This window comes from Notothenia rossii, assembly GCF_949606895.1.
Source record: "Notothenia rossii genome assembly, chromosome: 1".
In the NCBI taxonomy this organism is placed as follows: domain Eukaryota; kingdom Metazoa; phylum Chordata; class Actinopteri; order Perciformes; family Nototheniidae; genus Notothenia; species Notothenia rossii.
Genome location: NC_136912.1, coordinates 92,039,209 through 92,063,962, shown reverse-complemented (window position 1 = coordinate 92,063,962; position 24,754 = coordinate 92,039,209). Strand labels below are relative to the sequence as shown.

Genomic DNA, 24,754 nt, shown 5'->3' with positions numbered 1-24,754 from the left:
AGTAAACAATCCCTAAAAGTAGTCCTGTATTTCGGTAGAGATATCTAGTGACCTGTTACAGTGAGAGGTGAGGAAAAGCTTAACTTAAACACTGCTTATGTGGATTTCTTATCCTCCAGTAAGTGTGTGTAATCGTTAAAAAGGTCAGCCTGGAATCATCTGAGTGTAATGAGTCTCACTGGCTTCAGACGGGGCAATAACAGAGAGTTTATTAGATCATTACCAGGGACGGGTCAGCCGGACAGCTAATCCAATAACACTGGACACCTAGGCTCTTTCACCAAATGCTGTTTTCCCGATTGGTCAAATTAAACTCGACATGAGCCAATGACATGTAATGTTCAGCCTATTAGCAATTAACTGCTGCTGCTGGACATCAGGAGTACATGGTGGACATTCGGTGTGAAGTGAGGGATCATCTTGTTAAATGTTTTTCCATTTCAGAATCCAAAGGTTTAATGTCATAAACACAACTTCAGACAGGCTCCTTCATGCAAGGCAGCATGCAAGTTGTGGCCGGTGATTATCAAAGTCAACTTTATTGTCAATCGTTCAGTTTGTGTGTACAGACGGAGAGATCGAAATACCGTTTCCCACAATCCCGAATACAAAATACAAATATAAAAATACAAATATATATATACCTATATATATACACAATCAACAGACACATGTATACATATCAGATCCCATGAGTGGAATTAGAGTTAGTCCCAGTTGCTACATTTGAGGTAAAATTATATTAAATTAAATTAAATCTGCTCGGCCTCTGCTGGTTGTTTTTCCGTTCTAGTTCCAGTTAGAAAAGAAAACATGAGAGCTGTCATATAGATCAGTTGGTATAGCGGCGCATGTACCGGTGGTTCAAATCCCGGGTTCAAATCCTATATAGGATCATTTGCTTTGTGTCATCCCCTCGGTCTCCCCTTTTCAAAACTACCACTTAAATTAAAACACTGGATGTTTCTAAAAGGATTGCTTCTAATATCAAGATGATACAATGATCTTTTTGTCGGATCAAGTCTGACATTTTTCAGTGGTCCTCCTGTTGCTGCTTTTTTAGAATAAACAATGTTAATATTTTGTCATGGTCTGCTGATTCATAGTGTCTGAAACGGTCGAGCTACAATCTTTGAGCATATTATGATTTATTGGAGCAGTTTTGACTTTAAAGCAGTTGAATGACACTTGTTCCATGTAGAATTGCAATATAGAACAATCACAATCACACATGTAAAAAACAAAAATGCAAATGCAGTTATTTTTTTTTATTTTGATTTGATTAGATTTATTTCAAATGTGTAAAACAATAATATAAAAATGTAACATGAGAATTATTATACATTACAAAATTAAGCATCGTCAAATTTGGTTTACAAAAATATTACTGATTCTAAATTATTAGAAACAAATAATCTACTTAATTACACATCCGAAAAAGGGTGGGAAGAAGTTTAAATATATATATTTCTTTTTTTCTTTTCTTAAAGAAATACATAAATAGACAAAATAACAAAATACATAAATAAATACATTTGCTTTTGTTTGTTTTTATGTCTTTTACTGGTAACTGTATTCTGTGTGACATCAATTTTCTGTGAAATGTGAAGCACTTTGGACTGCTATACAAATAAAGATTATTATTCTTATTCTCCAAATGAATCAGCCCTGATGTTAACCTCTTCCTCCTCCTCCTCTTCCTCCTCTTCCTCCTCTCCCTCCTCAGTGTGCCTGGACAACTGTAAGCACAGTGCGTGCAGCCTGCAGGGTCAGTGCTGCCACGACCAGTGCCTGGGGGGCTGCTCGGAGCCGGGGAACTCCAGCTCCTGCGTGTCCTGCCGGAACCTGCAGCACGGGAACACCTGCGTGGACAAGTGTCCCGCCGGGTTCTACGTGTTCCGGGGCTGGCGCTGCATCAGCTTCTCCTTCTGCCAGGTGGGTCAGAATAACAATATTGATAATAATATATTTTATTTATCAAGCACTTTATCAGCTGCTCAAAGACACTACATACAGTTGTGTTCAAAAGTGTATAGAACATGTATTTCATGACAGTCTTGCAGGGTTCCTACGGTCATTAAAAACCTGGAAAAGTCATGGAAATTCAAAATGCTAATTCCAGGCCCTGGGAAAGTTATGGAAAACAATATTTTTCCAAAGTTTTGGAAAAGTCATGGAAATGTAACTAAAGTTGCATCAAATATAATTTATATTTTAGCTAATCGCTGAAATAGTAACACTATAATGATAATAAATACTGTATGGTGTAGTAATGAAACGTAAAATGGCTTTTAACTGACGAGGTGTTTTGCTGGTGAGAGATTTGAGTTGCTTTAGCGTGTAGAAGCTAGTTAGCCTATTTGATTTGTTTTAGATAGGACCAACATGTTTCATATGCAGACCTTATTTTCCTGCTCCATGTTCAAATAAACAGTTTTCAGTGGTACCGCTGAGAAAGAATTTTTGGGGAATTTTTGGGGAATTTTTTTGGTCATGGAAAATGAGGTAAAGGTCACGGAGAAGTCATTGGTGAAAAGGTGTATTAACCCTGGTCTTGACCTTTCTATAATTTCTACAAGTCTTATTTGTCTGTGATAGAGTGATTGGAGCACATACTACTTTGACACAAAATAAAAATCATAACGTTTGGTTGTTTTATGAATTTATAAATGGGTCTTCTGAGAATGTGATCAAATCTGCTGGTCAAAAATATACATATAGCAATGATACACATTTGTCCCTTGGGTATTTTCACCTCAATTAAGCACTTTTGACCACAACTGTGAGTAAAACCGAGGAATAAAACAACATTTATCACAACGACACAGCATTAAGTACACATTCAAAGCTAGTCTGAAAAGGTGAGTTTTGAAATGGCATTAGGGTGGCCTCCCTTTTATTTATGAGAAAACTTGCTGAAATAAGGACAGGACGGCTGTGGCTCAGTGGATAGAGTGCTGGACTTCGAATCAGAGGGGCATCAAGAATCAGGGGGGGCAAGTTTGAGTCCCACTACAGTCAGCATGTCGTTGTGTCCCTGGGCAAGACACTTCGCCCCAAATTGCATTGGCATTAGGGTGGCCTGAGAAAACTGTCTGAAATAAGCTATTCCCATCACTTTTGTATTCATGCTTTCAGCCCTGCTGGCTGCACGGATGTTTGCATGATCGCAGGGTCCACTCTGTTCTAAAATAAAAGCTGTTGATCGCTTGCCGTTTAAATATCTAAACATCTACAAATTGCATTGGGTAAAAGACATGTGGTTTTACTTAAATAAAAACTGTAACACTGGTATTGGACTGTTTTTATTGAGGGACAACGGGTGTCCATTCAGGGGAAATTCAATGTTTAAATACAGGGGAAAGGGGCCATTTTAAAAAGACAGATGTGTGAAAGATATAAAGGGGTAGCTTCATGGAGTAATTGGACAGTGAATTCAGAGAATAAGTATCATTTGTTAGTCTAGGTAAATGTAAATAAAAAACATATTGAAAATATACAAATAATGCTAAAATGACTGAAGGGTGCTCAGAAATCATTATAAAACCAAAACACACCTATATTGGTTTGATTGACTTAAAGTGACTTAAAGTAATCGTTTTAGACGGAGTAAACATCCTATCTTGGTGTCAACGATGTGTGTGTTTTAATTTGTGTTTTCCTTGTTTTAAATCCAGGAGCTCCACAACCAGTGTACTCAGAGTAAGAAGTTGAACCAGGACCGAGAGCAGGGCTGCCACGAGTACGTCATCCACAACGGAGCCTGCATCCCCGAGTGCCCCTCGGGATACACCACCATCAACTCCACTACGTACGTTTCACACACACACACACACACACACACACACACACACACACACACACACACACACACACACACACACACACACACACACACACACACACACACACACACACACACACACACACGCACACACCTGTGAGGTTACTATAAACAGTGCTGTGTTATTGACGCTGCCATTATTACCTGATCAGTGATGTAACTGTCACCCCCAACAAACGCTCGCTGTGTGACTGCAGGAGGAACAGGTGCATTGTGGTTACTCTACACACTCAATAACATTTGCACACGGGAGATGATCAAACAAAAAGGCAAAGAGTATTTTTCCACTATGGAAAGTCTGATGGGGGAAAACATCACCTGCTGCTTTGTGTTCCTCTTTGTCGAACGTAAACACCTTGTTGAGCTGTTAGAAAACACAGCTTCATGACCCATTAATAACTGTTACTCGTAAAACGGGTTCATTTCCTGTTAATCTCTGCACTTAAGTATTGAGAAAAGGCCATGACAAATGAAATAAATAACAGAAACTCACAGGTTAAACTAGTAGTTGTAAACATATGACCTTGTAATCTTAAATAAATAACATTTAACATATATTTACATGACCTGCTTTCCATGTCAATGTTTGTGGGGGTTAGGTATTACTTTAACTACACTTAACCAGAGGTGGAAGGAGTACTCAAATACTTTACTTAGGTAAAACTAGCCCTTCTATAGTGTTCAAATAATCAGTACAATTCCTGCATTCAAAATCATACTCAAGTAAAAGTCCAAAAGTATTATAAATACAAGTCCCTTATAATTTAGTATCCCTATTTTCAGAAACGTATATAGGAAATCATTGATTATAATTATGAATGCATAAATGTCACTTTTATGTAGCAACTGGAAAGGTGGGGTTCATTTGAATTACTGTATATTCTGCTGGGTAGCTTAAACTATGCATTATCATTTATTAATTGATTCATATGTTGTATTTAAAACCTAAATCTGCAAGTAGCTGGTAACTTAAGGTGTAAGATAAATGCAGTAGGGTATGTAGTGGCTCAAAAGTGTAAAATAGCGTGATGTCAAAATACTAATTGAAGTACAACTACCTTACATTTTAACTTAAGTACAGTACTTGCACAAATAGACATTTAACTTCATTTGCTCTAGTATTTCTCTATCCTCAGTGACCTGAAGAGGTTCAGATGCATGTGTCAATTGTACCACTAAAGCAGAGAAATTGTGTCGAGGTTTACGAAGTTTTGATATTTCAAAATAGCATGATGTGAAAATACTTATTGAAGTACAACTACCTTACATTTATTTTTATTAAGTACAGTACTTGAATACATGTAGTGACTTTCTGCCACTGCACTGTACCCCTTATTGTGTGTGTGTGTGTGTGTGTGTGTGTGTGTGTGTGTGTGTGTGTGTGTGTGTGTGTGTGTGTGTGTGTGTGTGTGTGTGTGTGTGTGTGTGTGTGTGTGTGTGTGTGTGTGTGTGTGTGTGTGTGTGTGTGTGTGTGTGTGTGTGTGTGTGTGTGTGTGTGTGTGTGTGTGTGTGTAGTCTGGGGAAAGAGAGAAGGTGTTTTATTTATCAGGTAGATGTTGATGCAGGTAAATGACACACGTTTAAACCCAGCAGGACTTTCTCCACTAATGTATCTCTTTCTGTGTGTTTGTGTAAGAGACTGACTTTCTGCCTGCAGGGATTATCAGGTGCTTAGACAGAAAAGAACATTGCTTTAAGTCTCAGTCACACACCCCGAGGCATCCAGCAGAATTTTGTGTGTGTGTGTGTGTGTGTGTGTGTGTGTGTGTGTGTGTGTGTGTGTGTGTGTGTGTGTGTGTGTGTGTGTGTGTGTGTGTGTGTGTGTGTGTGTGTGTGTGTGTGTGTGTGTGTGTGTGTGTGTGTGTGTGTGTGTGTGTGTGTGTGTGTGTGTGTGTGTGTGTGTGTGTGTGTGTGTGTGTGTGTGTGTGTATTATGATGGGATAAACAGGTCTTCTTCTTCATTGGTATTCTGACGCAGGGCCTCGGCGAGCGTCTGTTTAGCTGCCATGCTTTGGTTATAGCGAGAAACAGGCGTCATCGCAGTGGCTTACCAAGACACACACACACACACACACATACACGCAGACAGTCAGGCAGACGACACACATTGTACATATATGTACACAACCTCAACATCCGCTCTAAATTTAGACTTAAACATCCCACTGAGGCGGAGATCTGCCTTCTCATTTATGTCCATCGAGCACTGGGATATGCTTCAAGTGAACCTGTTCTGCTTTTTCCTTTCCCTGTCGTGTGTTATCTAGATTTTTCTGCATTTAAATGTTCTGCAAATGGTTATTATTTACAACTAAAAGCTTAATTTAAGTTAAGTCAATGTTAAAGGGGCCCTATTATGCTCATTATCAAGTTTATTTTTAGTACTTTGTGCGTCTACTGTGACATGTCTCCATGCTTTGTTTAAAAAAAAAAGGTCTTTATTTTAGATTTGTTCGTTGATTTTTTATTCATGTTACTTTAATTATTGGTTTGTAAGCAGCTGTGATTGACAGACTATTTTTCACTAATTGGTACAATAAGACTTTCTTCTCTTAGCTCCTTTCTGTCATGAGCTATATATAAACTGCTTAAATTCTACATGTTTTGTGAATTGTTTTATATTCATAGAGTCGAACAAAATAATGAAATAAATAAACTGGCTGTGAATCTGCCCAGAAACAACGGCAGGCTCCTGCAGATGTTTCTCTCAGAGCCGGAGTCACAGAGTTCAGCCGGACAGATGAGCGCTGGCCCTTTAAGAGCCTGTCTGCCTGTGTGTCTGTGTTTTTCACTACAACGGCCCAAAAACATTCTCCCTTTCTGCACTGCAACTAGAGCATTACTTTTCAGAAGCTCAATATATGATTTTCCATGTGGGAGAGAAAGAGAGGGAGAGACAAAATATCCTTTTTTCTTCTGACTGTTGTTTTCATTACAGTGTGTTTCCACTCGCACAGAAGCAGTGGTGGAAAAAGTACTAGATATTTTACCCAAGAAAAGTTATCAATATCAAATTGTAAGAAAAACAGTGTTGCAAGTAAAACTCCTGCATTCAATATTTTACTTAGTAAAGTACATTCAACCACAGCCCTGAAGTCATAGAGGGAAAACAAGTATTTGTCCTCTGATTGATCAAACATTACAGCATGATAAAACAGAGAATCCATGTGTGGCATTTCCCCCCTCAGGATGGGTGGGAAAGCCACTCAAGGAATCAGTGTTTCAGTGATTAATGTCACCATGGATCTATAGCTTAGCCTGTCCTTTTCGGGGGGCATGATCTGTGTGTACGTCTGTGTGTGTGCTTCCTGAAAAGGAGGGGGGGATTATAGCAAGAGTTGCTTAAACATATAATTAAGTCAGGGTGAGCTTACAGATAGGAGTGCATGCAGAGGTTGCATGGTCCCTGCAGCAACAACATCCTTTAACTGTTCCCTGTGCTGCTTTAGAAAGGTTATGGTTAACACAGTGGTGCAGTGATGACGAGTTTTTGTAGTTTTTGTAGATCTGTGACAAACAAACGTTTATGATACTTAAAGGTTTTGTTCAGCAAGATAATCTCTACATATTAACACCGCTTCGCGATTTTTTAAGTAAAAAGCTGAAGCTATAAAGGAACTACAGCACGGTCACATGACTTCAGGTCACCACAGCTAAGCTAAAGGTGGCTAATGTTGGGCTATAAAGGAACTACAGCACGGTCACATGACTTCACGCCACCACCGCTAAGCTAAAGGTGGCTAATGTTGGGCTATAAAGGAACTATAGCACGGTCACATGACTTCACGCCACCACCGCTAAGCTAAAGGTGGCTAACGTTGGGCTATAAAGGAACTACAGCACGGTCACATGACTTCACGCCACCACCGCTAAGCTAAAGGTGGCTAATGTTGGGCTATAAAGGAACTATAGCACGGTCACATGACTTCCCGTCACCACCGCTAAGCTAAAGGTGGCTAATGTTAGGCGTTAAATCATCTCATTTAGACACTTGTTAGCAGTTTTTAAATCCACCAGTGGGGTATTTACTGACTTATTTAATGTCGTAGAACAAGACGTGAAAATCTCTTCAGCTTGTGTTAACCATAGACATGATTTCAGGTTAAAAACCCAAAACATTGAGCTAAACACGAGGGAACTGGATTAGGAAAGGGCTAACTAATTTCTGGGTTTTAGGACTCATTCCTGCACCACTCTATTCTTTTTTGATGCCACTCTCTCCTTGTTGGAGTTTTAAAACCAGTTTGGATCGATTCAAAATCAATTTTTCTGAATCCCTCTGTGTCTTTGACATATTTCTTTTTTTTGTTAGGAGAAATACGTTCATGTTTTATAGCCGACCAACCACAAACCCGTGTTTTAGTTTACTTCTTCTGCAGACCTTTGTGTTTATGATGTCAGGGCTGGAAGTGGAGCTAAAGAGCGGTATTATGTTCTTTGGAGAGAAAAAGTTCTTGTTTTTTTGTGAATGAAGCGTCGGGTCTCTTTTCTCCGGCGGCGTGCACCCAGGCCTGCCTTCTGTGAATGGACTTCCTGAAAGGCAGCGCTATCAAGGCCTCAATGCTTGATGTGTACGTGTGTGTAAGTGTGTTTATGTGCACAAGAACATGTTTGCAGTGAGAGGAAGCCACTTATAGAGCTGAGAGAGAAACAGAGGATGCTTGTTAGGAAGTGCAGCTGGTGTGTGTGTGTGTGTGTGTGCGTGTGTGTGTGTGTGTGTGTGTGTGTGTGTGTTATACATGCAATATAAGTAATTGATGTAAAGGATGAGAAAGCTCTCGTCTATCCCCCAGTGCTAATAAATATGAAGGAGGCTCAGATGTGGATGAGAGATTGCGTAATCTAATTCCTCTCCTCAAAGCCTATAGATTCATTGTGGGAATTATCTAATTAATTAGGAGATTTATAAAGATTCACCTCTAAATACATCGGCTCATTTATTGGAAGGCTGAAAGACACATGTATTCTGTTTTTGTTATTTAGTTAGTTTTGTAGGTACACAATTCATAAATCTTGCTCCAGCTTTGATTACTAGAAAGTCTTTGTTATTTTATATTTGGCTGTACATTTTCCACAAGGATATTTATTATATATGTCTTTTATTAAAGGCAGAGAACATAAGGTAAAAATAAGAAGGACCAGTGAAACACTTTGTTCATATTTTTTAAGAAACAGGTGTATAGGAGAGGGATAAGTAGATGAAAAGTGAACAGAAATCTCAGATTTAAAGCCAAAATGCATACCTGTTGGGGGGGGGGGGGGGGTTACCTTGGTTGCTGATTGGCTAATGGTTACACAAGCCAAAAAAATCGTGGCCAAAATCTGATCAGCTCATTTTCAGACAGGTTTTTATAGAAATGGACATGAAGAAGAGGGGACACATGTTGATGTAGAAGAGACATGGAGAAGAGGGGACACATGTTGATGTAGAAGAGACATGGAGAAGAGGGGACACATGTTGATGTAAAAGAGACATGAAGAAGAGAGGACACATGTTGATGTAGAAGAGACATGAAGAAGAGGGGACACATGTTGATGTAGAAAATACATGAAGAAGAGGGGACACATGTTGATGTAGAAGAGACATGGAGAAGAGGGGACACATGTTGATGTAGAAGAGACATGAAGAAGAGGGGACAAATGTTGATGTAGAAGAGACAGGAAGAAGAGGGGACACATGTTGATGTAGAAAAGACATGGAGAAGAGGGGACACATGTTGATGTAGAAGAGACATGGAGAAGAGGGGACACATGTTGATGTAGAAGAGACATGGAGAAGAGGGGACACATGTTGATGTAGAAGAGACATGGAGAAGAGGGGACACATGTTGATGTAGAAGAGACATGAAGAAGAGGGGACACATGTTGATGTAGAAGAGACATGGAGAAAAGGTGACACATGTTGATGTAGAAGAGACATGAAGAAGAGGGAACACATGTTGATGTAGAAGAGACATGAAGAAGAGGGGACACATGTTGATGTAGAAGAAGAGGGGACACATGTTGATGTAGAAGAGACATGAAGAAGAGGGGACACATGTTGATGTAGAAGAGACATGAAGAAGAGGGGACACATGTTGATGTAGAAGAGACATGAAGAAGAGGGGACACATGTTGATGTAGAAGAGACATGGAGAAGAGGGGACACATGTTGATGTAGAAGAGACATGAAGAAGAGGGGACACATGTTGATGTAGAAGAGACATGGAGAAGAGGGGACACATGTTGATGTAGAAGAGACATGAAGAAGAGGGGACACATGTTGATGTAGAAGAGACATGAAGAAGAGGGGACACATGTTGATGTAGAAGAGACATGAAAAAGAGGATTTTACATAATAGGTGACCTTTAACACGTGTCTTTCTATCTCTTCTCTGTCTGCAGGCTGACCTGTTCCCCGTGTGCCGGCCTCTGTCCCAAACTGTGTGTGGGGAATAAGACCATCGACTCGGTGATGTCCGCGCAGGCTCTGAGAGGATGCACGGTTCTCCACGGCAACATGATCATCAAGATCAGAGGAGGAAGTGAGTACTGCTGCATCGAGCCTCCACCTGCTGAGCCTCTGCTCCTCCACTATGGATCAATTCCAATCCAGCCCCAACACCCTCTCCTTTACCCCCCTCCTATCTGAGGGTCCTTCGATCTACCGCCCCAAACCAACTAGTAGGGAGAGGAAGTTATTCTACCCTCTAACAGGAAGTCTGCATTAACCCTGACTTAACCGTGGATGTATGAAGAGAAGTGGATTCAGCGTTGGAGGCAGATCGTATGCAACCATTGGACCATAGATCATGCGCACTTGGCTAAATGAAATGAATTGAGAATAAAAAATAACTGACTTTTAGGGTATTTTACTTCTCTTGACACCCTTATTCTTTAAGTAGGGACAATCCATTTACTTATAGACTCTTCTTGCACTATTTCTATTTTATTTGAATTAACTTGCACATCTCAAAAAATTCTCTTGCACTATTTTATCTGTTGTATTTGTTTAATGTCCTTTATATATTCATGTTGCACTGTTGGAGGAGCCTGTGACTTAAAGGGGACCTATCATGCAAAATACACTTTGTGATGGCTTGTATACTTACATACTGTATGTGACGCAGCGTCAGAAAATAAAACCATCTCTCTTTTCCTTCCGTACCCAAATCTTTTAAAAACGGGTGTACAACGAGCGGATACAGATTCCATCCAAACTGACGTCAAATCGGCAGCGGACCCACAGAGAGTTGCTGTCAGAAACAATGCCTGACGTGTTTTGGACGTAATCTCGTTTACATTAGCAAGCCTCGCTAACACTCAGAGCTAGCCTGTACTGGAGAGCACATGTGTTTAAAAAGCAGGAAATAAAAAAAAGAACTCACCTTGTGATACACCTGCAAGAGAAAAAGCATTTGAGCTCCATACTGTTTCAGAAATAATCCTTGATGTGGTTTAGAACAGGATGGCGTTTTATCACAGCAGAATTTAACTTTATCTCCGGTAGAATTCTGATCAGGCATTAGCTCCGCCTCCTCTTTTTTTATTGTTCAAGCTAAGGACCCAAAATCTGCATTTCTCTAACAGGGCTGCAAAAGAGGGGTTTGAGCAGTATGAGGCATGGATACAATGGGTGCTCTGTTTGGGATTTGAAGCAAAAAACTTCACAGACATGTTTTGTATATGGTATGGCCCCACAATATATATTTCCAATATAGCATGATAGGTGCACTTTAAGATTTGCATTGCCATATCTACACTGTAGCTACTGTTGAATTCAAGTGTTTGTACTTTGGAGTTAATCTACTTCCTAAATCAACTACACAAAACAACTACGGACTTTATGATAAACATCCTCTCAAACGTAAAAAAATAAAAAATAAGTCACCCCCCCCCCCCCCCCAGGTCCGAAACAACAACACAGAAAGGTGTAAATGTTATTTTTGTTGTGTCTCCCTGCAGATAACATCGCTGCGGAGCTGGAGGCGAGTCTGGGTCAGCTGGAGGAGATCACGGGCTACCTGACGGTCCGCAGAGCCTACGCCCTCGTCTCCCTCTCCTTCCTCCGAAAACTACGCGTCATCAGGGGAGAGCATCTGGAGGGAGAGTGAGTCTGCTTCCCTCTCCTCTCTCCTCAACTCTGGCCTCCTCTAATATGTCTCCTCTGTCCTCAATTCCTCTTTTGGTCAATCTCCCCTTTCTCTCCTTTTCTATGGCCTTTTCTACTCTCCTCCTTTCTCTTCTCCCTTTGTTCCCTGTTCCCTTGTCTCCTCTCCTCTGTCTTTCTTCCTTTCAACTTCTCTCCTCTTGCCTTGTCTCCTGTCCCTTCGTCTCTTCTCCTCCTTTCCCCTGTCTTTTCTTCTTCCTCTCCCCATGTCTCCCGCCACCTTGTTTCCTCTCCTCTGTTTTCCTCTCCTCAACCATTTTCTTCTTACTCTCCTTTTCTTTCCTTTACCCTTGTCTCCTGTGATCTGCTCTCCTATCCCTTCCTTTCCTTTGTCTATTTCTTTCCTGTTACTATTATCTCCTCTCCTTTTTTATTTAATTGAACAAGGACCATGTATAAAAATACATTAATCCCAAAAAGAGAAGCTATATGCCGGATTAAAGCTAAAAGCTAAGTTCTCCTCTGTCCTCCTCTCCTAAACAAACATGGTGTCTCTCCCTCTCTCCCTCTCAGTGTGTTTTCCTTCTACGCTCTGGATAACCAGAACCTCAGGGAGCTCTGGGATTGGTCCAAACACAACCTGACCATCCGGCGCGGCCGCACCTTCTTCCACTACAACTCCAAACTCTGCTTGTCGGAGATCAGGAAGATGGAGGAGGTGACGGGAACCAAGGAGAGGAACCAGAAGAGCGACATCGCTGTGAGGAACAACGGGGACCAGGCCTCCTGTAAGACCAGCAGATATTTAACACCTTATTGATTAAATGTATATATATATTTTGTAATTTAAATATTTATTGTCACATTATACATGATAACATGCTGATACAACAACATTACAATCATGTAACAAAAGGCCAGCTAGGCAATACAAAATCAAATGTTCAAGAAATGTATTCTTGAAGATACATGTAACTATTGTTCCAGTCAAATGTCTTTGTTTTGAGTTTTTATTGAGTATATTTTTCCCACTTTCTGTTGAATCCTGTTTCTTGCAATCTTAATTTATAAGTCAATTTTTCCATCAAAAATATTTCTTCCACAATTGTTGAAAACATTTATTTTAAATTGAGAATGAGAAAACCTGTATTCGTCACATAGTGGGGAAATGTACAGCGTTACAGCGGTCCAAATCAAAAGAGTAGACTAAATATTAAATAAAGAGGTAAGAAAAAGTTTATAAAATCTATTCAAATAAATACAAATCTATAGTAAATGAGTAACAGAACAAAGAAAAAAAAAATCAGCATTAACAACATGATTATTAACCTGAAAATCAGAACCAGTACAAAGTGTTTGATGTTAATTTTTCTCTTTTAATCTCTTAATTTTTGTGTTATTTTTATGTATGCACCACAACACCAAGTACAATTCCTCGTATGTGTGAACCTACCTGGAACTAAACCTGTTTCTGAGTCTGATCTGATTTCTTTGACCAAATGCATGTTCTGATGGTGGTGTGTTTCCTCTCAGGTGAGACCAAGCCGCTGAAGTTCACCGTGATGAAGACCACCTCCAACATGATCATGCTGAAGTGGGAGCCCTTCTGGCCGTTAGACTTCAGAGACCTGCTGGGATTCATGGTTCTCTACAAGGAGGCGTAAGTATCTCACACACACCCTGGGATGTTTCCTTACTCTGTCACAAAACAACGTTTAAGTGTTTATGTACAAAACAACATGGGTTTTAAGATATTACATTACATGTTAGTTGTTAGACGCTTTTATCCAAAGCATACTGTGGGCAATCCCCACAGGAGCAATTTGGGGTGAAGTGTCTCAGGGACACAACGACATGCTGACTGCAGTGGGGTTTGAACCTGTGCTCCCCTGATCCCAACACCAACGCACAACCCACGGCACCACACACCTCCCATATGTAACGTTTAGGATCAGGTGCATTCAAAGGACATGTATAGATCAATCGTATTCAAAGATTTAATTGTGATATGCACAAAGCAGTGTAGAAATGGCAATGAAATTCTTCTGACCTGAGCTCCTCCAACAACATATATAATAAAATACAAAATAAAAAGTTTAACTATTTCTTTTTGTGAGTCACACTACAGTTTAAAACAGGGGTGTCAAACTCCATTTCATCGTGGGCCACATTAGCATTATGGTTGCACTCAAAGGGCCGGTTGTAACTATATAAATATACATATATAAATAAATACATAATATATATGAAATAATGTATTATATTATTGCCTCTGCATTGGATTTGTATTGGATAGGGTAATAACTTCATAATTAACTACTTCTGAAAGCAGAAGTCTAGGGCAAGTCTCTTCATTGCACATGTCACAAAATGAGATGCATTGTGGGACATATAGTTTAAGATAAGATAAGATGGACCTTTATTAATCAGTAGTTTAACAGCAACAGGGTAAGAACGAAAAACAGGACAGCACAGATGAATCAAATTAAGGATAAATCAAAGATAAAAATAAGAAATAACTATAAAATAAGAAATTAATTAAAATGAACATATATAGATATACTGTAAAGTAGCATGTAACCGTATCATTATTATATTCTTTGCAAGCTCTTGCGGGCCACAGAAAATGAAGTCGCGGGCCGGATTTGGACCCCGGGCCTTGAGTTTGACACCCCTGGTTTAAAATATGTTAAAACACTTATTTGCTGTCCAACGTGCGCTGTCAGGTACGACGTTCATATCTGTATGCCTATATATGGCAGGACAATGGGACACAGCTGAGTTCTGTGATTAGACGGGAAGCGGTATAGTCTTTTGACCGTGTTCTTTTAGTTCTATTTTGATACGGAGAACTTTAAGTTACTTTGAAGCGAGGACGTTTGTCTTCATGTTTGTATGCCGCCTGGATCAAAGAATAAATCTGATGTGATTCAACGCTACAACGATCGTGAGTCATAAAGTGGATATTAAATGTAGAAACGGATTAAAACGCCACGACAAACTTAGATATGTGTGTTTAAAATGTACAAAGAATAAGGATATATTAACCAAAATGTCCTCTTTACAATCTCCTCACTGTAGATGTGTCGCTGTGTTTTGATGTTTCTCTGATCCCCCCCCCCCCCTGCAGGCCGTACAGGAACGTGACGGAGTTCGACGGGCAGGATGCGTGCGGCTCCAACAGCTGGGCGATCGCAGACGTGGACCCACCGGCCCGCTCCACGGACGGGAAGAAGGCGGACGACCCGGGTCACCTGATCCGCCCGCTGAAGCCCTGGACCCAGTACGCCATCATGGTGAAGACCCAGCTGTCCGCCTCCGACGAGCACGAGGTGCAGGGAGCCAAGAGCAAGATCATCTACGTCCGCACCAACGCCACCAGTGAGTTAAACTACCACACACACACACACACACACACACACACACACACACACACACACACACACACACACACACACACACACACACACACACACACACACGTCAAGAAGTCTAAGTGCTCTTTTATTATAAATATGAAATTGCTTGTAAAAATGTTGTACGGCTAAAATCCATGACTATTTGTTGCAAGTAATCTTGAAACCAATAGTGATTCAAATAATGATCATTATGGTTTTGACAATAAATGTGAAGCTCTACTTTTACTCCAGATGTTTGATTGGCCCATGTTGTATGACTTGCTGCATTTTAAAACACTTATTACATATTACATTTAATTTCGCTGTTGTTGTTATCAAAATAGACAATAAGTAATATTGAAGTCAGTGTAAATGTGGCCTAAAGTCATATACCAACAATGTCGTCCTGACTGTTCCTCTCACCCCCCCCCCCCCCTCCCTCAGAGCCCTCTGTTCCTCTGGACCCCATCTCCTCCTCCAACTCCTCCTCTCAGATCATCCTGAGGTGGAAGCCCCCCACCAGCCCCAACGGGAACATCACCCACTACCGGGTCATCTGCCGCAAGCAGAGCGAGGACCGAGACCTGTACAAGTTCGACTACTGCCTGCAAGGTCAGAGTCCACAGACTGAGCCTCAAATCTGCTCCTAACTTCCATACATAAATAATATACATTTGGAGTGTAATGTTGTGTTTTAACTTCCGGTAGATTAGTTTCTTGGACCCCTTAAAATAATCAGCTGTTGCTAACTAGTATCCTGTAAGTTACTCAAATCTAGTTACCTAGTTACTGATTGGTCAGCTTGTAATTTGTCTTTATAGTACCTGATTTAATATAGTTCTACATATTTTTGTTTTGGTTTAGAGAGCTCAACATCCCCAGTCTATTTGAACAGATTCCACATTACGTTTTTTAGACATTCGTGCCTTTTACCCAAATTCACCAATCCATCCATCTGAAAAAAATTATTTGTTTTTCTCACCTTTAACCAAAGAGGCTGTTGTACATTTTCCAAATAAAGATCTCAGGCATAAATCAGAAGAAGTATTCAAGCAGTGTTTCAAGAGCTCAGATTGTGATATTAACAAGTTTTTGATGATTGTCCACATTTCTTCCTCTGGTTTCCCCTCACCTGTGTTTTTATGTCTGCACAGGAATGAAGCTGCCGTCCCGGACCCCCACCCACCTGGACAGCGAGGACGAGCAGAAGTGGAACCACACGGACGAACCCAGCTCGGGGGGGCGGTGCTGCGCCTGCCCCAAGACTGACAACCAGCTGAAGAAGGAGCAGGAGGAGATCGAGTACCGCAAGACCTTCGAGAACTACCTGCACAACGAAGTGTTCGACAGCAGGTACACAGCGCGGTATGATTACCTACAAACTTGTTTTCGGGGCTCAGGGGGAGGTGCTGTACTCTGGGCCGCGGTGCCCCCTACCCTTTCCCCTCACATAAACACACACACAGACAAACAGTCTCTCCCTCCGCTTCCCTTGGGGAGTATTTACTGTGCCCATTATCATTCATGCCAGTCAGAGGTGCTGTCATGCACACTGCCATTTGGATTCTCTCTCACACACACACACACACACACACGCACGCACGCACGCACGCACGCAAGCACGCACGCACGCACGCACGCACGCGCACACACGCACACACGCTGTTGAATGGGTCAGCTTCACACTCAGAAGTACGCAGAGACCTCCTCGTGTTTCTGTTTCCGTCACGCAGAGGGAGGCAGGAAGTGTTTTCCTAACTGAGCGAGGTTCAGTTCAACATTAACATCTTTCCATCCAGTATTTAAGAATAAAGATTTTATTTGTGGTTTGAAAAAAATGCATTCTGAGTTTTTGACAAACTTTGAGCATTACCCGATGGAAATCTACCCGTATCCATCAGTAATTTTCAGATAGCACAGTATACACACAGTTTACATTTACACAAAGATAGTCACTCTAACTGTCTTTACAACGATGTGCTAATTAGCACCATCCTGTGGTGGGGGGTGGTATCTCTTCCAGTAGTGTGAGGTATTTCTGGTTAATGTCATGTAGTCAGAGTATCTACTCTCTGTAAAGGTTAGTGTGAGCAGAGGTCTCTGTCACACTGCTAGGGTCTCATTCAAATCAAGTGTTTCTCCCTTTTTATATTCTCTCCTGACTTTTCTGAGAGCAATTTGTGTTAAAAGAGGCTCAAAAAATGCCTTTTCGGAGACAGTTTCGCTAACATTTCGTGTTTCTGTGTTCCTCCAGACCTGCCCGCCGCAGACGCTCAGTGGGCGTCGCCAATGCCACGCTTCCTAATTTCTTCCTCACCACAGCTCCCGGTCTGCAGTTCGGCTCCACCACAGCCAGCCCTGAAGACGAAGACGAGGAGGGGTCCAAGGTCTCAAACACTTTACATTTTTACAAACAACACAAATACATTAAAGGTGGGGTAGGTAAGTTTGAGAAACCGGCTCGAGATACACTCTTTGTTATATTCCATGGAATGCTCTTAACATCCCGATAGCAATGAATATCTGAAGTGCTTTGACACAAAATACATAAAAAAATGTCATCTGTGGAAGCCGTGGCGCTGTAAAAAGCACGACCAATCATCTGAGCCGGCCCGGCTAAAATAACTGGATGGCCTACCTGCCTGTCAGCCTTCCATCTGTGCACAAACTTATCTCGTGCCCTCATTGGTCATGTGCGCGTTCGTGTGTGTTGAAGGAGGGGCTCTGTGAGGAAGTGTATTTTCAAATTCTAGCGCACTCGAGCTGGTTTCTCAAACTTACATACCCTACCTTTAATGTCAACAATTTACTGTTCCCAAGCCTAGAATTCCAGTTTTGGACTTGCATTGATATTTAAGTTACCAATTTGAAGGCATCAGATCACATTGCAATGGACATCTTTAACTAAAAATCCAGATTTCTCTATAATAATATCACTAGAATATAGAAATATTACCAAAATTCCATTTAAGAACTGTGTCCTGTGTTGTGTTACATTTACGTATTCAATTTTAAATCTCCAGGTCACATTTGAGTGAACATTTATTGAAGAAAAATCAAGTATTCTTGTAGTTATATTATTAGAAAAAGGAAATATCACTACATCTCATATGATTTGGTGTGTCCTATCATGTAATATAAGGAAATTAAAACTGAAGTTTCTCAAAATCAGCGAAAACTAAAATAGAAATCTATACATTCCTTTAAACTTTTTTCTTTATTCATAGTTTTTTTAATACAATCAAATATGTAAGCCTCTAGTGTACAATTTCTATCACCAAAAACATCACATATTTTAACTTTTGTCTGAAACAATGTCACATAGAGCAGTTCCTGTTCCGTGAGATATTGTCCATATGTTGCTTAATGAACATGAACTCATATCCCCTTCACTGCTGGAGTACTCACACCTGTCTGATGTCCCTGCTCAGGCGGAGCTGAAGGAGTCCTCCAAGGAGTCCACGGTGATCTCCAACCTGCACCACTTCACCAGCTATAAGATCGAGATCATGGCCTGCAATCACCCCACCGAGATAAAGCGCTGCAGCATGGCCACCTACGTCAGCGCCCGCACCATGCCCGAGGGTGAGGAGGACACACACACCTCACACACACCTCACACACACACACACACTCGGTGGAAAGTTCACTGGGTACTGTAGATACATGAAAACCAAAGCAGAAGATCTCTGTTGTCCTTACATTCGGATACAGACTACATTTCGCAGGCTAGTCTCGATGCAGTGAATAAATACAAAACATCTTTCCTCATCTACTTATTTATTTGTATTTTTTAAAACCTTATTTTCTGGGTTTTTAATATGTCTGAGAACAAGGAATAGATAAAAATGCAATTATTTCACACATGAATCATATGCCAAGAACTACTGTTTTTAAGTAGATAAGCAATTTCTGTGGAATCGTTGGAGTACGTAAGGAAACGGCATAAGCATAATGGCAGTAAATGTAACATTTTGGTCCAAGTAAACATAGTCATTGAGATTTCCTGACACATGTAGCTGTAAGAAAGGATATAGTGGGTCAAACATAAACACAAATATGCATTCAAAGCACACGAGCACCCAAAAAAACCACTTTCTAGAGACAGTCAGGAACAAAAGATAATAACTTTAAGTGCATGCAGTTCTTTCCACTGCACGTGTTTGTAATGCTTGTCTCCATGTGTGGTCCCTGCAGTGAAAGCAGACGAGATCCCGGGCGAGGTGACCCATGAGATCGTGAACACCGAGCCCCCCTACGTGATGATCAAATGGGAACCGCCCCGCTCCCCAAACGGCCTCATCATCCTGTACGAGGTGTTCTACAGGAAGGTCGGGGAATCGGAGGTCAGTATCAAACATCTCCACGCGTTTAGGGAGGAGGAGGAGGAGGCAGGAACAAGTCCATTTGGGGGGGGAGGAGGTTTCCTTTAGGGAAGGGCACAGGAAACATAAATGATTTGTAGGAAGGAGAAGCACAAAGAGCAGACAGGTGCATTAGAAACATGGATGCAGGTAAGAAGAGAGACAGGCAGGAAAAACATCTGTCTGGTTCTTATACATCGTCATGGGAACCGAATAAAATATGGTCTTCGAATTTCCTTTTTTTGTGATTTCCTACATATTTAGGGTTCAAAAAAACATCTTGCAATTTAGACTTTTTTGAAATGTACAGTATGTCCACTCTAAAGGACCTGAAGACTGTTTTAGTGTGAAAAGACAGCCAGGATGTAAAGATAAACTACGTAACGTATTATGCTTATAGAGTGATTTTAATACAAAAATTCATTCATCTTTAATTAAAGATTAAACAAGTAATTAATCCGAACATTGCTGTATATTCGACCACTAAAAAAAAGAACTTTGGTTATTGGTGAACGCTGCCAAATCTTCAAAGGTTTTTTTCGACAATGTACGCGGAAAAGTACTGGAGTAAAAGTAAAAAAGAGGAATAAATTAAATATTTGTCAAAAAACTCCCAACGTTAGCTAGTTTCTCTGCTGTCATGGCGTTGCTCCTGTGTGAGCAGTGCTCGTGTGTGTGATTATGTGTGTGTGTGTGTGTGAGTGTGTGTGTGTGTTGTTGTTGTTGTTTGCCCTGCAAATGTGAGATCTGGTTTCTCATTGCTATTCCTCGATGCACCGCCTGACCCCAGGAGCCGGCTCTGTTACCATAGCGACAGAGGCAGGCAGGAAGACTGGGATGCAGCAGCAGGGACATCTGCACCGAAAAGAAAAACAGATTTATTTAAAGAGACATTGATCACATGACAGAAGTTCAAATATAATATATGGTTTATTGCAAAGAGGCAAGATTAACACATGTTGTATATCAACTTTCAATTGACTATTGATTACATGTTAAACTAATTCTTATGCAGTGTGTGTGTTGTCTCCTGCTCAGGTGTGTGTGTTGTCTCCTGCTCAGGTGTGTGTGTTGTCTCCTGCTCAGGTGTGTGTGTTGTCTCCTGCTCAGGTGTGTGTGTTGTCTCCTGCTCAGGTGTGTGTGTTGTCTCCTGCTCAGGTGTGTGTGTTGTCTCCTGCTCAGGTGTGTGTGTTGTCTCCTGCTCAGGTGTGTGTGTTGTCTCCTGCTCAGGTGTGTGTGTTGTCTCCTGCTCAGGTGTGTGTGTTGTCTCCTGCTCAGGTGTGTGTGTTGTCTGCTGCTCAGGTGTGTGTGTTGTCTCCTGCTCAGGTGTGTGTGTTGTCTCCTGCTCAGGTGTGTGTGTTGTCTCCTGCTCAGGTGTGTGTGTTGTCTCCTGCTCAGGTGTGTGTGTTGTCTCCTGCTCAGGTGTGTGTGTGTTTTGTCTCCTCAGGACCACACAGGCTGTGTGTCTCGCCCGGCCTACCTGAAGTCCGGCGGGACGAAGCTGTCTCTGGTTCAGCCGGGGAACTACAGCGTGAGGGTCCGCGCCACCTCGCTGGCAGGGAACGGGTCCTTCACTAAGACCACTTACTTCTTCATGCCCAACCGTAAGACCCCCGGCTGAACAAACCGAGACCTAATTTAGAATGACAGATTATTACTCTTAAATTGAGACCTGACTTTTATACCTGTTTGTTTTCCCAGCGGATCAAGGTCTGATCTGGATCGTGATGGGTCCGGTGATCTGCTTCATCCTGCTGCTGTTTGTGGGAGGGGGAGTCTTAGTGATCTTTAAGAAGAGGTAGGATCTTACATCAGCACAAACAATTTAATTAATATCAATATAATAAATATCACAATAAATGTACATTTTAAAACGTCATATTTCTTTTTTTTAATGGTTTTATACAAAGAAATGTAAATACTTTTTTTTTTTTTTATTATTGTGTTTGAGCTGGTATTGTCGTGTCATCATTCTTTATGTGTATCTTTTGCCTCTTCTAAGTTTAAATATATATATCTTACAATCAAGATGATCCACATATATCCTGAGCTGATTACTCTATATCAGATTAAAGAGGGAATGCTGCTCATTTCCTTTCAAAAACATCAGTTATATTTTGAAGAATAGGGTTTAACTTTGAATACTTTGAGCCAAGGATCTATCAGGAGTGTATGACGGGACAAATAAAGAAACCCATTCTGGAGAAAGTTCACATTTTAATAAAGTTGTCATAGTCTCAAGATGGTTTCTGTGGTTGTGTTTCAGACAAACCGAAGGACCGACCGGACCTCTGATCGCCTCGTCAAACCCCGAGTACATCAGCACCACCGACGGTGAGAAAAGCAATGAAATTCAACATCTTTTTATGTATTATTTTAGATTAGATAAGATTGGATGTATTTATCCCAAATTGGGGATTTCTTTTTTACTCAGCAGCATGTTGATAAGGCATTGCACAGGAGGTAAAAATGCAAGAAATACAATAAAAATAAAATAAAACAAAAATCAGTTTTGAAGGAATGCACTATATTTCAATCAGGAGAGACGGTTTTGATGTAAAAATACATATTTATTGCAGAGATACACAAATGAATGTAATGGTGATTTTGGCGATTAGGACCCGTTGTGCAGGAAGTATCATTCGGGAGGGTAGAACCGATCCGATGAAACCCCCCCCCTGGGGTCTAGACACTGGTGGTGATGAATGGATAGTTGGGTCGGTCTGAAGGGGAGGGGCTTAGCTTGACCCTGGATTCAGAGGGACGGGAGGTGAAGAGGGGTGCGTCGAGTCACCTGAAATGACAGCTGTCAGAGGGGGGAGAGCAGACTTAAAAGGTTTGGCTGAGCGCTATGATAGGCTCTTGGGAATAGAGCGAAGTGATTGGTTAAGCTGGAGAGTGACGCCCCCGATCACTTATTGAGAGGAGAGAGAGTAGATACATGGGAATAGTGAATGAAGAGTAAAGACTGTCTTCCTGGTTGAACTTAGGCTGAGCTTTATACAGTTAACATTCTAGAATAATAGACCAATATAGTAATATAAAAATAGAAACATAACACTACTGTATATAGGTTATAAAAGTGTTTAAACTAGTTGCAGGCTACAGAAAAGTGCTGTACAGTGCACTGGTAGAACATGTTCAACCTCTTGATGACTATCTAGCAGTTTTCATACAACACATGCAGCTCAAAGTGCTTTACAAAATGGCACATCGCAAGTTAAAAACAAACAACAACAAATTCCCCTCAGATTATTTGTTACATGCAGCAAAATATAACATGTTATCAGGTTAATAGACACAAGGAGGTACAATGCATGATAATTAAAATAAATAATGGTTTCTCTCTGACAGATAAGACACAAGACAACTGAATCAGTGCAACAATATAAAATATAAAACCCCATAGAAACAAAGTGAGCGTATAGGTACAACTATATATAGTTATATATAACTAAACATGGAGAAGCAGCGTTCAGTTATTATGCTCCAAATATCTGGAACACTCCCAGAAACCTGCAGGTCCGCTGCAACTCTGACTACTTTTAATTGAACTATTTACATCTTAAACTGCTCTGTAACTTTTATTCATGTATTTTCTTATTTTAATGTTTATTTTATTATCTTTGCTTTTTAATGACTGTTTTGAAATGCCATTTTCTTAATGTGTTTCATTTTTGTAAAACACTTTGAATTGCCTTGTGTTGAAAGGTGCTACAGTATATACCGTAATTTCCGGACTATAAGGCGCACCTGAATTGAAGCCGCAGCAGTTAAATTGAATGATGTGTACATATATAAGCCGCACTGGACGATAAGCCGCAGGTGTTTGAATGTTTCATTACCATATGTAAGGGTTCGTGCACAGAGGGGATTGTCGGGAAAGAGATGGCTGTTTGAGGAAGCTCCCATTTATTAACATTTCAACAAACAAGTTGCATATTTGCATAACGTATTCAAGTGTTAGCATTTAGTGCAATAGTAGCTACAGAACATGTGCTGTGTAAACTGTACTGTATCACATAGCGTTTCAGACACACACACTTTTCAACTTTCAAACTTAAACGGTGCGCTCCCAGCGCACGTACCGGCAGTGATCTACAGCAGTGGTTTTCAACCAGTGGTACGGGGACAAACTGTCTCGCTCTCGTAATGTCTGTCTGTCTTGCTCTCGTTCTGTCTCTCGTACCACTCTCGGTTCCACTTTTACTTTTGCGCGCTACCTGTGTCACTCTTTTCCAGCCTCCAGCTTTTCCTGCTGGAGCCCGCCGCTTAAAGGTGGGGGGCGCGGAGCGGCCATAGAGCCCATAGAGTTAAAGGTGGTGGACTGTAACCTGTAAAATCCATAGATTTAGGAGGTCCCCTAGTGGCCGTTAGCTGTAACAATCCATAGATTAGCCGCACCGTTATATAAGCCGCAGCGTCGAAAAATGGGAAAAAAGGCGCGGCTTATAGTCCGAAAATGACGGTACATAACCTTGCCTTGTCTTGCCTTACAATAGAAATACAAATACAAATGTAATGGTGCTCTTGTCTTGTTCTGTGCAGTGTATGTCCCCGACGAGTGGGAGGTTCCCCGGGATAAGATCTTGGTGATGCGGGAGTTGGGGCAGGGCTCCTTCGGGATGGTGTACGAGGGTCTCGCTAAGGACATCATCAAAGGAGACCCCGACACACGCGTCGCTGTGAAGACGGTCAACGAGTCGGCCAGCCTGAGGGAGAGGATCGAGTTCCTGAACGAGGCGTCCGTCATGAAGGCCTTCAGCTGCCACCACGTGGTACGACGCTACACAACACTTAGTTATTACTCTCAAAGCTTTGGTGCAAAAGCAGTTTATCAGACTCAGAAACAGGTTTATTACTGAGTAGGTTTACATATACAAGGATTAGCTTTGGTGTACAACAAACATTCATAAACACAGGGGAATTACTCACATTGGAATGGATATTTTTAATTAAAAATCAAGATTTCTCTATAATAATATCACGACAAAATATAAATATTACTAAAATTCCTTCTGAAGAACTGTGTCCTGTGTTGTGTCACATTTACATATTC

General features: G+C 41.1%; 1 protein-coding gene across 1 annotated transcript in view; it reads left to right on the top strand.

Moving 5' to 3' along the window:
* Positions 1–1,671: 1,671 nt before the first annotated feature.
* Positions 1,672–24,754, top strand: part of LOC307019836 (insulin receptor-like) — a gene marked incomplete at its 5' end in the record, with an annotated part of 36,152 nt that continues 13,069 nt past the window's right edge. The window contains 16 exons of the mRNA XM_079650940.1: positions 1,672–1,935; positions 3,678–3,811; positions 10,229–10,368; positions 11,789–11,933; positions 12,507–12,721; positions 13,467–13,593; positions 15,064–15,314; positions 15,776–15,943; positions 16,486–16,684; positions 17,586–17,718; positions 18,763–18,916; positions 19,529–19,677; positions 21,143–21,299; positions 21,397–21,493; positions 21,962–22,029; positions 24,244–24,473. Of these exons, the coding sequence (XP_079507066.1) occupies positions 1,672–1,935; positions 3,678–3,811; positions 10,229–10,368; positions 11,789–11,933; positions 12,507–12,721; positions 13,467–13,593; positions 15,064–15,314; positions 15,776–15,943; positions 16,486–16,684; positions 17,586–17,718; positions 18,763–18,916; positions 19,529–19,677; positions 21,143–21,299; positions 21,397–21,493; positions 21,962–22,029; positions 24,244–24,473 (2,631 nt within the window). The remainder of the gene's footprint in view (positions 1,936–3,677; positions 3,812–10,228; positions 10,369–11,788; positions 11,934–12,506; positions 12,722–13,466; positions 13,594–15,063; positions 15,315–15,775; positions 15,944–16,485; positions 16,685–17,585; positions 17,719–18,762; positions 18,917–19,528; positions 19,678–21,142; positions 21,300–21,396; positions 21,494–21,961; positions 22,030–24,243; positions 24,474–24,754) is intronic.